This window comes from Vigna unguiculata, chromosome 1 (assembly GCF_004118075.2).
Source record: "Vigna unguiculata cultivar IT97K-499-35 chromosome 1, ASM411807v1, whole genome shotgun sequence".
Taxonomy (NCBI): domain Eukaryota; kingdom Viridiplantae; phylum Streptophyta; class Magnoliopsida; order Fabales; family Fabaceae; genus Vigna; species Vigna unguiculata.
In genome coordinates, this window is record NC_040279.1 from 29,569,191 (window position 1) to 29,585,390 (window position 16,200).

The 16,200-nt window shown below is 31.8% G+C and overlaps 2 protein-coding genes across 4 annotated transcripts; both read right to left on the minus strand.

Annotated features, from left to right (window-relative positions):
* Positions 1–3,731: 3,731 nt before the first annotated feature.
* Positions 3,732–9,588, minus strand: LOC114191336 (serine/threonine-protein kinase Nek6-like). Of its 3 annotated transcripts, none has more exons than XM_028080516.1 (14): positions 9,472–9,588; positions 8,648–8,759; positions 8,154–8,220; positions 7,489–7,554; positions 7,293–7,339; positions 6,572–6,617; positions 6,404–6,484; positions 6,282–6,324; positions 6,145–6,194; positions 5,727–5,808; positions 5,591–5,640; positions 5,401–5,474; positions 5,254–5,305; positions 3,732–5,172 (listed from the first exon to the last, which is right to left on the minus strand). In XM_028080516.1, exons 2-14 carry the CDS (start codon positions 8,731–8,733, stop codon positions 4,036–4,038), a joined length of 1,881 nt encoding a protein of 626 aa, XP_027936317.1. In that variant the 5' UTR covers positions 8,734–8,759; positions 9,472–9,588; the 3' UTR covers positions 3,732–4,035. The 3 variants fall into 3 exon arrangements, with proteins under 3 accessions (XP_027936317.1, XP_027936309.1, XP_027936313.1); XM_028080508.1 differs by lacking the exon at positions 9,472–9,588 and adding an exon at positions 9,217–9,430; XM_028080512.1 differs by lacking the exon at positions 9,472–9,588 and having other exon boundaries at positions 8,648–9,430.
* Positions 9,589–12,485: 2,897 nt separating this feature from the next.
* LOC114194380 (chaperone protein dnaJ 6-like) lies at positions 12,486–14,950 on the minus strand. The gene is made up of 8 exons (XM_028084564.1): positions 14,807–14,950; positions 14,586–14,684; positions 14,390–14,491; positions 13,750–13,806; positions 13,547–13,653; positions 13,378–13,460; positions 13,022–13,109; positions 12,486–12,943 (listed from the first exon to the last, which is right to left on the minus strand). Exons 1-8 carry the CDS (start codon positions 14,882–14,884, stop codon positions 12,730–12,732), a joined length of 828 nt encoding a protein of 275 aa, XP_027940365.1. The 5' UTR covers positions 14,885–14,950; the 3' UTR covers positions 12,486–12,729.
* Positions 14,951–16,200: the final 1,250 nt, after the last annotated feature.

Consider the following 16,200-nt stretch of genomic DNA (forward strand, 5'->3'; position numbering starts at 1 on the left):
AAGGCACTAAATGGTAATATTTTTAGTTCACTATGGATAAAGATATATTTTTCACATATTAAAGAAAGAAAGAAAACAATTGAAAAGTAAGAGAGATGGATAAAAATAAAATATTTTATTTAAGAAAAATAATAATAAATGTGTTTTTAGTCCTTAATTTTTTACTCGAAATTAAAAATTGTTCTTTCCCAAACTTTAATATAATTTAGTCTCTCAAACTTTAAAAACAAATAGATATAGCATAAAAAGAAAATGCCTAAATAAAAATTAATTTTAGAAATAAAAAATAATTAATCAGTGTATTAACCAATCTAGATATTAATTTATAAATTAAACATTATTGGTATATTTTTCTCTTATTACAAAAAGAAAGAAAAAATTAAAAGTAAGAGCGATGGATAAAATAAATAATTTATTTAAGAAATACAATATTTAAATATTTAAGAAGTTCGTCTTTGTCTTAAACTTTGATTCAATTTAATTCTCATTAGTTCTCAAACTTCAAAAATAATAGATATAGTTATCCTCATCCAAACGTGTTAATTTATGTTTAAGTGTCAAACAATGTTCAAATTGACATTGGAAGTTGACACGATGCAGCTCAAAATGTCAATCTGGAACATCGTTTAATGCATAAAAAACTGACATCATTGGGTTAACAGTATTATATACATCCATTTTTAAAGTTTTGAAACCAAAATATATCAAAGTTTAACATAGAAACATTCACATCAAAGTTTAGGGACTACAACTATATTTAAGGTGTGGGCTCGAGGATAAAGCAAATAAAGCACTCACTTTAGGCCTTCGGAAAAAAAAAAAAAAAACCTCAAATTGTTTTTTCTTAGTACTAATATTTCTCTATTAAATTAATTATAAAATTATATTTAATAAAAAATACCTAAAAATTGTTTTTTAGTACTAATATAATTCTACTCAATTAATTATCAAATAATTTTTAAGCTAAAAAAGACCTCCAAAAAAAACATTTGGTACTAATATATCTCTATTAAATTAAGGGTTAAATATGTTTTTGGTCCCTTAACTTTCAGAGAATTTTGGAATTAGTCCATTTCGAAACTTTAGACCAATTTAGTCCTTCATCTTTCGAAATATGTGGATTTAGTCCTTTTAATCAAATTTTGTTAAGTTTATTTGACATTTCAAGTGCGTTTCATAATAGTATTTGACTTAACATTAAAGCAAAAATGTGTCAAACAGTATAAACAACTCAAACACAATCCTCAAATGCGTACGAATCATCAAATAAACCTAACAAAATTTGATTAAAAGGACTAAATCTACGTATTTCGAAAGATGAATGACTGAATTGGTCCAAAATTTCGAAATGGACTAATTCCAAAATTTATTGAAAGTTAAGGGACCAAAAACATATTTAACCCTTAAATTAATTGTAAGTTTTTGTTTAAGACTAAAATTTAAATAAATTATTATTAGTGTATGCTTATTTTTATTGGTATTAAAAATAATATTTAATGAATTAAAACCTCTTTTCAATAAATTATAATTTTGTTTGAAAAAAAAAAAGAATAATTAGTTATTTTTATTATCTTATAATTAATTTTGATCCTATTTTCTTGTTCTATCTTTCAGTGATTTCGATCTTAATTTTATTTTATTCTTTTATAATTAATTTAATCAATGTCATCAGCAAGGTGACACATATCAAACCAGAGGGATTTCAATGTAAAAAATGATTCAAATTTTAATGAGTTAACAAATATTAAAACTTAATTAAGTAAACAAAAAATATAAAAATCAAAGTAAATCGAGATTAAATTATTAATTAAGTCTATAATATATATATATATATATATATATATATATATATATATATATAATAAAAATCCACTAGTAACCTACTATAGTTATACTATAAGTTGAAAAGCCGCATCCACCTCTTAGGAGTTGAGAACCTTCATTGATGAAAGACAAGTTCATAGACTCTTAGGTTTAACTTCCCAATTCTTTCATAATTTTATCTCTTTAGTTATATAATTTTTGTTTAATTTGTAGTAAATTAACTAATGTCTTTAATTGATGAAATTAAAAAATTTATTAATTTTACATACTCAATACTTCATTATAATTAATAATTAGAATTTTATTGTAGATATTAGAATTTAACTTATAATATTATTACATGTTCAAATAATACAATAACAAAAAAGATTTTTTTTTTTTTGTTAATTTTAAGATAACAAGCTCTAAAATGTCAACCTCTTTCAATGTAATATAATTTATTAACACAATTAAAAAGTATCAACTAAAATCACTTTGTATATAAAAATTATAACCTAGAAGAGTAAAATTACACAATTGCAATGTATGAAAGAAGAAAAGTAATAAAATATAAACAAATAATACTTAGCAACAAGTGTTCAATTTTTATAACTAAGGTGATATAATACCTTAACAAAAAAATACATTCATTTAACGATTCAATTTTTTTTTTTTTAATTTAGAATATTATATTGTTAAAATGAGTTCTGATGTTTTTCCGTTGGAGAGGTTTGTTAAAATATAATTTTTCGTATAGACATACGTGTGGTTGTAATTTAATTAGAACTTGTCAACGCACAACATGAGGTTGAGAAACCTTTGATTAGAACGCATGTACGATGTATTTCAGCCGAAACCTACGATAAAGTCCTGAAAACATGCAAGACCATGAACTTACGAAACTAAAACAAGAGTTTTTTCCAAAATAACTCAAACCCGCTTCTTTTAAATACCATGCAAGACCCATCGTTGTACCTAAGACCTGCAAGCTAAGCAATAAAACAACACATTTGTCTGTTTCTTCAGCACACAAGCGGGTCTAAAACAAATCATTTTCAACTCATCATGGACATGAAGAAGGTCATTTGCGCCATCCTCATCGCTGCCGCCTCCATGAGCGCAGTAGCAGCTGCCACCGAGGTTCCTGCCGCGGCTCCCGGCCCAGACAGTGGAGCCACCGTGCCCCTTGTTGGCTCTTTAGTCGGTGCCTCGGTCTTGTCTTTCTTTGCCTTGTTCCACTAAGCCTTGTATATGTGGAAAAGAGGGTGCTGCAGAGAATAATTTATGAGGAAAATTGATACAAATGAATATGTATTTTGTAATGTTTTTGATGATTTGTTAATGAAATATTGATTTGTTTAATAATTTTATGTTGTCTTCTTGTAACAAGTATATCTCATCACCCTCAAAATATAACCACTTTCGATCACTGCTAAAAGAATCTTAGAAAAATAAAAGGTTGTTCAATGTAGGTAATGAAATCACATCTTCTCTAAACAGTGTATTTTGTTCTGAATGAGTGCTCTATCAGGAAGAGAGAAATATAACCTCCTTTTGCGTCATCTTATCAGTATCAGATCATGGAATCGGGTATTCTATGTTAGCAATGAGACTTTCTGAAATAAAAATTAATCTCTTTGCAGGAATCATCGTCTTAGATCTCAATTTTTTAAAGTCTCAGCAAAATACTAATAAAGTTATTGAAAACTTTACGACTCAATAAATAAAATAACGTACAATATATTTTTGTATGGTTTCCAATAAATCTAATTAAATAAGTACTCTAATGCTTGATAGCAATTTTGTCTCCATTTTTTATACGGTTGTAACACTTTCACTGTCCATATGATTTAAGAATAGGGATAATGCAAGTGTTGACCACCCTTTGATGTTTATAGGTCATGAATAACAAATAAACCAAATAAATAAAACATGAAGCTCTGAAATTCATGGTTACCTTTTAGTTAGGAAAAGGGGAAGTGAAAAATTTATACAATCAATGACGCATACACTGCTGGAAAACAAGCACAAATGACTATTCAACCTAACTAAAATAATTTAATTCATTTACTATAACCACTCACCACAACCAAGAAAGAAGATGTGGCAAGCTACTTCGTCTCTCCAATCTTCAACCAAGCAACAATCTCTCGAACGGAACAAACTCATGTAACATTTGAATTACACGTTTCTTACAATAATTTATAAACTTATAACCAGAACCTCTTGTAACTAGATCTGAGGATTAAATTTTTGTGCAGATATGAGGCTTTTTGCCAGCCATATTGCTGTTTCTCTTGATGATACAGCTTCTTTTCCAAATGGTCTCAGAACCCCAGCAAGCTCTTCAAGTTTATCTTGCTTAAGTAGCTGAGCACATAATTCTAGCAGAGATTCCAGAGCATCAGCTCTTTGTTGGCAGGGACTATCCAACAGATTTGTCTCATCACCATCGACTTCTGTTATTACACTCAATGCAACGCCACTTGTCTGGTCAACCTCCACCGTGCTACCATCTTTATGCGTGGAGAGAATGTGTCTGTTAGCTGTGTCATCAACCTTAACTAGAAGTGCATCATTACAATCAGATGTCAAGCCGTTCATATGTGAGCCTTCTGTAAATACATTCAAGTGGTTTCCAGATTCGGTATCATTTTCCACCCTAATAGGATTCACAGTTAGTGATGGCTTTTCCTCATTGATGGACTTATCTTTATCACTGCTGCTACTGCCTTCACTGGACATTGTTGATTTACCAGAGATGTCATGGCTCGAATCTTCCCTCGGTGCTTCAGCATTGTTCAAACCTTCATTGCAAGAAGCGTCTTCAACTTCTGGGGTCACTGCATCAACGCTGCCATCTTCTAATTTATGAAAATGTTTAGCAGCATATATTTGTTCCTCATGCAGTGATTCTTGTGAACTCTTTAAAGAGATTTCGTTGTTAGTCGTTTCCCTTGGAGGTCTACCTTTGAAGTCCTCCTTGCACACACTGCAAATAGTTGATTCAGATGTTGTTGACCCATCTTTTGAGTCACTAATACTAGTAGAAGATTCCACTATGTAGCTGGTAAGATCAACCATCCTGGTCTCCATGTTGTCTTCTGCACTGGTTGAGATTGTAACAGCATCATTAGGAAGATTGCTTACGTGTGTATCTCCATTTCCCTCAATTGGATGAATCCGTTCCAAACGATTTACTAAGCTTGCTTCTTTTTCCTTATGGTCCTTGCCACCATTAGATTTATTAGATCTTCTTGTTTTATCCTTTGAATTAACTATGGGATATACTGGAAGAATATTAGAGGATGCATTATGACAACGAAGAACATAAGGTTGTAAAAGTGGATGCCTTAACAATTCAGCTGCCTGTCAATGAAGAGAAACATCATTAGAATCCACAATTCCAACCAAAGTGAATCAACATAAGATAGGTTCAGTTGAACTCACGGTTGGCCTGTGCTCTGGATTTTTTCTAAGCATGCTCTTGATAAGTTGTTTCCTGTCACAAGGAAAAATAATTGAACACCAAAAGCACAGCTTAAAAATATATCATGACAGTAGTGTGAGTGGCAATGGTTTGAGGATGTTACTTACAGTGTCGAAGAATAAACAATAGGCAGTGGAGAAATGCAGGATCTGTTTATTTTATTGATAAGTCCAGCCATGTCCTGTTTTATTCATTCAATCATGTGTTAATTGTTTTGCTTGTTTAAAATATATTGAAGAATAGAGACTATGCTTCCATTGATTAAAATAAATTCCTACAGATGGTTAAAGTTCTTACTGGAGCACGAAATGCCGGTTGATGTCCAGCAATCTCAAACATGCAGCAACCTTAACATACAAAGAAACATCATTGTTACACAACGTTAATTGTCATGTGACTTTGTCAATTAGAAGAAGGTGTCCATGAACCTTACCAAGAGACCACATATCTGATTTATAACCATAAGGTATATCAGCAAGGAGCTCAGGACACATGTAATTTGGAGTTCCAACAACCTACACAGGATACAAGTATGCAAACAAAAAACAGGTATCACTATGTGAATCAAGTTAGGCATCATTTACCTTTATCAATAAAAGGTTCAAAGCAAATATATATATATATATATATATATATATATATATGCAGAAATTAATCTCTTTTGGCTGAACCATATTATTCCCCAACCCGAAGTTATTTCTCCAAAATACTGAGACCCATTTAATATTGTCAGCTGAGATGCGTCAAATACTAGGCATGACAGCCAATTTCCATTGGATAAAATACAGGTAACTTCCATCCTAGATGGAGGCATTAGATAAAAAAGCTAACATAGCACACGTGTACCATACCGAGGAAGTAAGGTCTTCTGCATTAAGTCGCTTTGCAAGACCAAAGTCACCTGTAAGGATCATGCAATAAACATATTTCTTCAGAAAACAGTTTTTGAAAGCCAAAAGTTCAGTTTTCAAGGAATAATACTACATACCAAGCCGAATGTTGTTGTCTTTGGTGAGGAATATGTTGGAACACTGAAATTACATGAAGTAGCATTAGTGTAAAAATTATAACAGAATTCTTGATCAGCATAAGCAAATGAATATGCAATACCTTAAGATCTCTGTGGATTACACGATTAGAGTGCAAGTAGTCAACGGCTATCAACAACTGAGTCAGCCATTTGCAGACTTTCTGCGGGAAGAATTGACAAGTCAGGGTGGGTAAGGAACAGTCATAAGAGGAATTATCAAGGAAGAGCAGATTAAATGTATTCATTACCTCCTCAGGAAAAAATGACCCTCGAGCTTTCTTTATGTTATCTGCCCTGCTCCACAAAGAATGTAGAATTCATGATTAGGACTTCACATTACCGCTTGTATTTGTTCTTTCTAGCATATAAATGCACGCATGTAGACTATGTTGCATGAATACAAGACCCACAGAATCCCAATTACTATAAGTGTATTTCATCTCAAAAATAACGATGCAGACAGTCAATATATCTGTCTATCAAACTTCTACATGGAAAGGATACTACGGACACTGCAAAAATTCAACATCAATCAACAAGGACTCTTTCCAGATCTCCATGATATGTATTGATTACAGAACATGTTTATGCCAAATTTTCAAAAGGAGGTTCCTGTGCCTTTTCCAACACCTTAACCTTTTAGGTCAAGGATCAGTTTTAAAATTCAGTTCTTGTCATTCTGTCTTATAATTAAAAACCATTATAACAGTTTGATTACTCCTTAGATAGCAGCTTTTATATTGTCAACATTGCAATTCCAGTAGGTCTTCATCTAAAATAACGTGTTAGGAGTTTGAGTACCATTCTGTTATCCTTGTTTAATAGATTACACTTTTTGGTTTAACATTTAGAAAGTATGTATTTAATAAATCTTTTCTTTCCTCTTGAGATTAATTGAAAAGTAATAAGCTCAAATCCTTAATTTATGCAAGAAAGAAACATGTTACTAACAGAGATTGTTTTACTTACATGTCACCTCCTTCACAATAGCCAGTTATAATGCATATGTGGTCCTCCTACAAAATATAAAATATCAGAAACATGCCTATGAAGTGTGGTTAGATCAGAATGAGCTGATTGTCTGTAAATATTCAAACTTAGTTTTTCATCTCTATATAAATGTATGACTGAAAAGTTTTAAATTAAGAAGAAAAGTAGTCCCTACCTTCTCCACCCAAGCATCTTTGTACTCCACAATGTATGGGTTATTCAGCTTTGCAATCAGGTTCATCTATTACAGAGAACTGAGTCACTTTTATGTTGGTAGAAAGAAAACAATCATTTGAAATCAGCTTCACACAACCTCTTAGGATTTGATTAAAAAGCATGAGATCATTATTAAAAATATCCACTTATATCTATTAAAATGGCATTTGGCTCAAAAATGAAAATGACATGGCATATGGTGTTCACAGCACTTTGTGAGCATAATAACATTCACAAAACAAACATCATCTTGTCTGTAAGTTTGATCAACCATGAGACAACAATAATGAGTAGCATATATCCTACCAGATTTCATAAATAAAAATTAATTCAGTTTGAGTTTACTAAAGTAAATTTCTTTGTTTTTGCAGTGAAGATTCAATTTCATGATTTAACTAAATATCAGGCAACACGTTTATTTGCGGTATCAAAGAGGCATAGCCAGCAATGTCATATTCCTAAATTATTATGGAAATGAAAAATAAAATATTGAAAAGGGCAAACAGATAGTTAAGTTGGCCTGATTCATGCAAAGAAAATAAAATAGATTAAAACAAAAGTTAAATAAATAATTGCATTATGGACACCTAGGATTCCTCAGGTGGAAGGATTTGTTACACCAACCTCTTGGTGTGCAGTACGTTTGAACTTCTCTGTCTGTTTGGCCAACCGAATCTTTTTCAGCACATACCTACCGAGGATATGAAATTATGAGACATTATGAGAATGAGTCACAATTGAAGATGAAAGGCTGACTGAACTGAATGAAAAGGCTGGATTTTCATCGCCAACAATTAAAGACCAACATCCAAAATAGGAAAAACCAAAAACTTTTTCAAACTTTCTTCCTATGGTTGTCCATCATTTAACTGAAAAAATCAATTTCCAAGTTTCAACAGTCCATGTTCCACTGTTTAGTAGGAAAATTATTGAAGCACAAAAGCTCTAACTGCCATCAAACTTCTCAGGCTTCAACTCCAACAATTAAACACAAAAGTCTCTAAAAAAGTTGAATTTTTTCCTCATGGGGCTGTCCATTTTCGAACTGGAAAAATAAATGGATCCTCAAACCGTTTATGTAAGCATAGATGAAGCAGTGAAAGGTGTCATTGACCTACCTCTTTTTCTCGGACTTGTGAAGAACGAGGAAGGCAGAGCCAAAAGCCCCTCTTCCAATTTGCTCTATCACTTCATAGTCTTCCATCTTTTTGGACTTGGTGTCACCGTTCTCTGTCTCCATAGAAAATTCCAGAAGGTAGAAGACAGAGGGTGAAGAAGCAGTGAAGCAGCAGATCCTGATTTGCTACTACGAACTTGGGAAAGAAAAAGAAAGAAAAGATTCTTTATGGCAAAGTGTGTGTGAGTGTGAATTCTACTACCAAACCTTTCTACCCTTTTTTTCATCCAAGTGCTGTAATTGAAGACACCCCCTGTATGCTGAAGGGCATTAATTGGGCAAAGTAAATGTATCCTTATGGAATGAATTTTGGGGACTATTCAATAGGTCGTAGCAACCATATGAAGGGCTTCACATGAAAGATGAGTAAAGCCACATTCCACAATTATGACACTAAACTACCTCCTCAGAAGACACAATTGGAGAGAGAGAGAGAGAGAGAGAAAGAGAACTCTGGTAAAGTAGAATATATCACCACCAAGAAAATTGAAAGGTTATGAGTTAACTTACCCAAAACAAAAGAACATGTAGAGAGAGAATGGGGACATTGCAACAAGGTCAAGTACAGACTATATATATACCAAGGACGTGGTTTCACATTTACATATTCTTCTCTTAAATTTTTAGTCAAACCAATATTGGGTTTATGAAACTTACCAGAGTCAAAAACAGATTTTACCACCAAAAATAAGATTATTTCTGAGTAAAGTTTATGCATCAAAAACAAAATTAGAACTTGAACATGTATATAGTAACTGTACTAACCTTCGATAAATGTTTTTTAATGTTGACACAAGAGTTGTAGTGGTGAGCGTATCATGGGTGCAACCCCACACAATGACTGAAAAGAAAATGGGGCTGGGGTAAAGGGCATTGGAGGACAGAACTTAAAGGTGGCAGGTGTGGTGTGGAAAACTAAAGAAAAAGGAAAAGTCTTGCTTGCGTTTGCAGACTCATGGGAGATCGTTCAAAACAAGGAATGTTCTTAGCTCGCAGATGTGATGTCACACTCCGTGTACCTCAATAAAAAAAGATTAAATATTGAATACAATCTTTATTAAAAGTATTAAAGAAAATATATTTTTGTTCGTGGTTAATTAGATAAGTATTCTTATTTGTTTATCTAAAGTTTTTTTTTATTTAATTTATTAAAGAATGAAAATTATATCAATTTGATATAAGAGAATTAAGGTTTACATGTCTTTTTTTTATGTCATTTTAATATTGTTCAAGATCTTAATTTTATGCTTGAATGAGATTGTTCCCGTTTTTTTCTCGATTAATGTTTAATTGAGGTTGCTTTCTGTTGCTCCGACTAGATTTGCTTCGACCATTATCATGTTTAAAAGATTTAGAAGTTTAAAAAAGGATTCCAAGAGATGGTAATGAGGTACAATAACTTCATTTGTAGGTGTATGGATCTTGTGCCATTCCACATACTGAACTTCGACACTGCAACACATTCAAAGTAAGTTTCAATGAAATAAACACAAATGCAAAGAGGTTGATTCGCCTAAGATAGTGACCGACGAGGTTGACAAATATGTTCTTCTCGTTATTAGTGCACCAAACAACTCAAGAATCAAATTCTGATATAACAAAAACGGGAGAAGTCTAGAGTAATGACTTGAAATTGAGAGAACGTGAGACTTGATTTCAGTTTAGTTGTTCTGCATCAAAATGACGTTGAGTTCCGCATCAAGTGATATAAAATTGACAAAAATTGATTCTCTAATATAAAACATAAAATCAATCTATGTTTGATTTTCAAAATCAATTAAAGAATGAATAAAATATTATGTTAAATGAGCTGCGTTAAAAAATTGATTCAACTAAAATCAATTTTCCAATGCAAAAACAATTTCCAGAACCAAATGACAAATTGTTTTGAGAGGATGAATCCAAATAACACGTCAATAACAAAGCAACAACTAGGAGCACCAAAGAAAATAAATCATAACAACATTGCATATATGCATGAAACACATTCTTTTTATGTAAAAAAACTCCTCAATGTAAGGGTGAAAACAATAATTCATCCATACAAAAAAAAAAAGTTCACTGTGGTCTATAAAAAGTATAAAAGTGTCTCTAATAAGTAATCATAATTGATGGTTCACTTTAGTAACCAACTATGTATTTTGATATACAGGTATTTTGATAAATAAGTATAACTACTAAGATACACATTTACAAATTAATTATAAAAGAAAAAGCAAAACAATATATAAAAAGAAAAATACACTCATTATCATAGAACTTTTTATAAGAAATGTTATTTTAATTTCTTATATAAGTTTGCTCATGTCTCGTTAACCTAGATTCAATCGAAAATACATCCATTTATGAACCACTCAAATTATTTAAAAATAAACAAATTCATCAAAATTGGGCCAAAGAGTAAATAGTCTACAAAAAGTAAATAAACTAATAAAAGTTGCGTGGGTTTGTGCTAGTATAGTGCGCTGGCCAACCACCGTAGCTGGTCCAAAGGCATAATTGTGGTTTAATTTAACAACTCCACCTTTTTAGAGGCCTAGAATTTTTGTTTTGTTTAAAGTTCGATGTAATGATATGATTAGTTTTAAATTAAGTACTCATAGCGAGTGTGTTGATTTATGCAAATATGACAGATCAGCAACAATTTGTTGCATATTTGCTCAACTTAGGTGGAAATCCAGTTTATTTAGCTCTAAGAAATGTGCTTAAGAACTAACAAAAAAGTTTCAACTGCTAATTTGGTGATCATGGTGTCAGATCAAAACCTAATTAGTTTGTTTAACGAAGCAGTAAAAGATGAAGGTGCAATGTCATTATCATAGTAGACCATAGAGGGCCTGCCACACGATATAGGTTTTACAACATATTATTCTCGCAAACAAGAAAGTCAAGTCAATAATAGTAATAATAATAGTACCAACATCAAACGAAAACAAAACCGCAAGATTGGAATTTTCGTTATTCTGATGAAGCTGACGCAAGGAATTATAATCTAAAACTCTATTAAGATAATGAAATGCTCTAAACCGAAGCACAATTTTTATTAAAGAATAAAGTTGTACGTTTTGAAAAAATACATCTAGGTTTTATCTTTTCATAAATCAATAAAACAAAGTAATGGAGTGATCCTCCATATTCTCATCATTGCCCCTTTCCTTTTGCTTTCCGAGTTAAATACTTTCACTCAGATGAGATCTTTCTTTTAGTTGTCGGAGACAGCAAGGACCTAATAAAATTGCTAGAAGAGACAGCAAGCAGTTACTGATGAGAACAGTTACTGGTGAAGTAGTATTTATCTGGACATCAACCGCAGTTCTCTCATGTGCTGCTCCGAATGTTACAATTACCATTTTCCTAGCAAAAGCAACTATGCAGTGTCGGCAGCAATCATTCCCGTGTCTTTGCTTTTTAAAACTGACCAGCAGATCCAAAATTTCATTAAAAAACCTATAAGCTTTTGATTTGATCATCAAGATACTTATGGCATAATGGATAGGTGATAGGGAAATAACAGTGTGCTAGGAACTAGGCCTAGACAGATGAGCAAGACATAACTGGGACATGTTTGACGATTCCCGTTTTAAACAGCTTGTGTTGTGCTTTCCCAACTATGCATGCAGAGAAAATGTAATGCTGAGAATCGCAATTCCTTCTAATTGTCCATTTTGGGCCTACATCATTGGGCTTCATTCATGTCCATATCACATTCGCTACCAAAAATATGTGCAAGCACAACAAATCGATTTACAATCAATTTACAGAAATCATTTGTACTAAAGTTTTAACCAGTGGAAACTCAATTTTAAGCGTATCAACCTTGATACCAATCACTTGCCGTAGCAGCAAAGTAATAAAATGGTCCCATCTCAGTTTTGAAAATGAACAAATAACATCAACTTACAAATTGAAAACAACACCCCTTTAGGTCTGCTAAATACACCAACATTTGAAAACTAAAAGACAGGAGCCAACGTAATGTCACAGACAAATTTACTATACAGTATACACTTGCTTATATTATTTTTACTTTCGCTTGGATTGTTTTGACTTTTTAGAGGATCTACCGGTTTCTAGCTTTCTCCGTGTAGCTTCAAACTCCTCTTCGGAGGGTTCCGGCATATCACCTCCACCATATTTTGAAACTAAAGATGAGAACATTGAATCAAACTGGCCTTTCCTCTCGTTTTGGCGTTGTGCTATCATTGCATATAGATCTGTTTCTGACTGCTTATTAGACCTGTAGAAAACAATGGATCATTCTTAAACTAGAACATAAATAGCACTAGTAATGCAAACACCTGCTTGATCAACTTACTTTTCCCTCTTCAAAGGATTTGGAGGCGGTTTGGTTTCAGATATTTCCTTAGCCCATTTCTGGTAGGCTTTTGTTGTCTTTAGTTCTCCTGCAGGATATGAAGAGAAAATCAATAATCATCTAGGAAAAAGTTAAACAACCCAAGAATGTAATGGACTCTGTCATGACATCGCATGTTAGTATACTGATTCACTAACCTAATGCTTAAAAGTTAAAAGTTAAAAGTGAAGTAAATTTATGCCATTTTCTTATTGGCTTTAACAATCAAAATACACTTTTTCCTGCAAATAAATTTAAAGTCTAGAGCAAATGTCTACCTAATACCCTAGTTAACAAAACATAGTTAATATCCTTACCAGCAGCTATAGCCTCATCAAGAATATCTTTGAATCGGTGCGAGTCAAATTTAGGATCTGAACAAAGCATTGAACAAAAAAGCCTGCAAAATGGAGTTAACTCCTGATATCAAACTCAAGCTTTTCAAATATGGCTCATGTACATCACAAATTTACAATGCTTTCTTACCTATTCATGTTACCCTTGCACTTCTTGTACAAATCAATCAAATCATTCTTTTCAGAGTCAGATCCCCTATAATTCGCTTCAAACTCTTCAATATCAGCTTCCGTGACCTATAGCACATTTTTAAGCACCACATAGATAAACACTAATGAACATAAATACACCACAATGAATCAGAAAACAGAATATCGTAAGGAAACAAATACCTTCTTGTACATTGTTCTGAAGAACTCTTGAAGATTCCGAACATCTCCAGCAAGGTCCTGATTTAAAAAAATAATTATTATTAAATGAATTATAGTCTAAGACTTGTGGCTAAAGTATCCTGAATGCTACCCTTCCATCGTATAACACTTTTTAAAATAATTAGAAGCATTCAGTAAAGAAAACCTAACTTCATTTGAATGTATTGTAAACCTGGTGTCTTTAAGAATGGTTTCTCCTATGACAGTTAATAGAACAAAAGGATTTCAGCTCTAATTCTTTCATCCCTAATTTCTATACACATTTGCACCAATCTCAATCTCTATTTTTTTACCTTAATACATAAGTCACTTTCTTTCTCTTTTTTCTTTATTTCTCTCATCCCTCCAAGATGCATATTTCCTAATAGGGTAAATTCAGCTTCTCCTAGAGGTTAAAACCAACATATACACTTATATAACCTTTTCATCTAGCTAAGTGTAAGTTGGAAAATATTCAATTCACTTTCACTTCATATTTTCTTTTCCTATAAATACTAATTAAAAAAAATTCTCTAAATCTATCTTATCATATCCTAATTATCACCGAGGCACAAAATAAAAATTAAAAGTTGGGCTTAAACAAAATCAGAGTCTGACTCACATCATCATCAACACATCCAGTCTGATCATATAGCGCCCTCTTCTCTTCATCCCCCAGAATCGATATCACCTTCTGCAATTGCTGAAATTTCTCTTTAGCTTCCTGTAACAATAACAACAGCAAATTATTGTCAATTCTAAAACCAATCTGGTAAAGAAAAAAACATGACAATTGTTATATCGGGCTTAAAAATGACCTCATCACCAGGGTTCTTATCTGGATGAAGCCTCAACGCCAATTTGTAATAAGCCTTCTTTATTTCCTGCTGAGACGCGGTTCTCTCCACACCAAGAACCTGCAGCCAACAACTCAAATCAAATGTTAACAAAGTCGCATATCACTCACAGTAGCAACATAGAATTTTAGTTGGAAGAGTTAAATGTTCCACAATCAAAAATAATAATGAATTTAAGGTACCTGGTAGAGGCTGGTTTCATCTCCCTGCACATCCATTTCCTCGTCGTCAGAAACCCTAGCTTTCTTCTTCTGCGTCATTTTGTCTATGCACGAAAAAAAGTGTTATTCCAATCCTCCTTTGGCGGGTCTATCAAAACTTGCAGTTTATGTTAAAATGAAATTATTATTTAAAAATAAAATAAAAGTTAGTACGGTTCCCGCCAAATGATTGCTCTTCTTCCCGCCTTAATACGTCCGAGAGGTCACAAAAACATAATTCCCAATTATCCAAATTTAAAATATGTAAAGTAACAAAGTCAAACAAATGAAAACACATTAATGGAATTACCCACTATCCAAATTCAAAAGGCATTTGTCTACAATATACAAGTTAACACCTACAAAACAAAATAGTAGAACTTGTAAACAAAAAGAAATAGCAATTTAAATATTAAATTTTAATTTTCTTAATAAATGAAAAATTACATTTTAAAACTTTGGAGTTTATATATAAAATACAAGGTTTAATATATTTCTGATCCCTCCAGTAAATATTGGAATTTGTCCCTCTTTAAAATTTTGGCAAAATTTAGTCATTTAACTTTAGACTTATGTAGATTTAGTCCTTTCAACTAATTTGTGTTGTTAAGTTTATTTAATTTTTTAAACGCATCTTGTGATAACATTTGAGTTATTTACACCGTTTGACATAATTTTACATTTAATCTTAGATAAAAAATTATCATTAAACGCATTTAAAACGTCAAATAAACATAATAAAAAAAATTTAAAATAATTAAATTCACGTAGTTTTATAGTTTTAAAATTGAAAAATTAAATTGAATCAAAATTTCAAAAATAAAATAATTCTAATTTTCACCGAAGAACTAAACGCATTTAATCCTAATATACTATAATATAAAATAAGAAGGACAGAATCATTTCAAATCTTTTTCTATCAATTTTTTAGAAGAATGAAATTACTTATTCATCAAGCTAGGCCCAAATCATTCTATGACTATAGCACACTGGGCTTTTTTGGGTCCGGGTACATCATAGGGTAAAAATGAGGTATTAGGGTCAGTCTATATTTTTTACTTATCTGGTGGAACTGTATGAAACTCCATCTCAGAGGACGAGGGCCTGGTATATGTTTTTATCTGTTTTTCATAAAGCAATATTTGATTATGTTTGTAGTAAATGAAATTTGAAGTGAATTTGATTTCGATTTCTCAAATTTTAAATAAATTATTATGATTTTAAACTTAAAAAAAACTCTATTTCATTTGGTATTTTCCATTATTTCGCTTTCTATTACATATTTTGTCAAAAAGCAATGTAACAACAAAAGAGAAAATTTTTAAATAAAATCAATGGATCCATTTATGTAATATATTGAAATGGGATAAGATGGT

What these genes read in the sequence shown, in the direction of transcription:
- LOC114191336 (XM_028080508.1), bottom strand. Translation starts at nt 9,424, where the DNA reads ATGCATAAACTTTACTCAGAAATAATCTTATTTTTGGTGGTAAAATCT. An exon ending in AACCGGCATTTCGTGCTCCA is followed by an intron (nt 5,475 to 5,590) that starts GTAAGAACTTTA and finishes TGAATAAAACAG; the next exon opens with GACATGGCTGGACTTATCAA. An exon ending in ATTGTTTATTCTTCGACACT is followed by an intron (nt 5,306 to 5,400) that starts GTAAGTAACATC and finishes TCCTTGTGACAG; the next exon opens with GAAACAACTTATCAAGAGCA.
- LOC114194380 (XM_028084564.1), bottom strand. Translation starts at nt 14,884, where the DNA reads ATGACGCAGAAGAAGAAAGCTAGGGTTTCTGACGACGAGGAAATGGAT. An exon ending in TCAGAACAATGTACAAGAAG is followed by an intron (nt 13,654 to 13,749) that starts GTATTTGTTTCC and finishes AATGTGCTATAG; the next exon opens with GTCACGGAAGCTGATATTGA. An exon ending in TGCAAGGGTAACATGAATAG is followed by an intron (nt 13,461 to 13,546) that starts GTAAGAAAGCAT and finishes TCCATTTTGCAG; the next exon opens with GCTTTTTTGTTCAATGCTTT.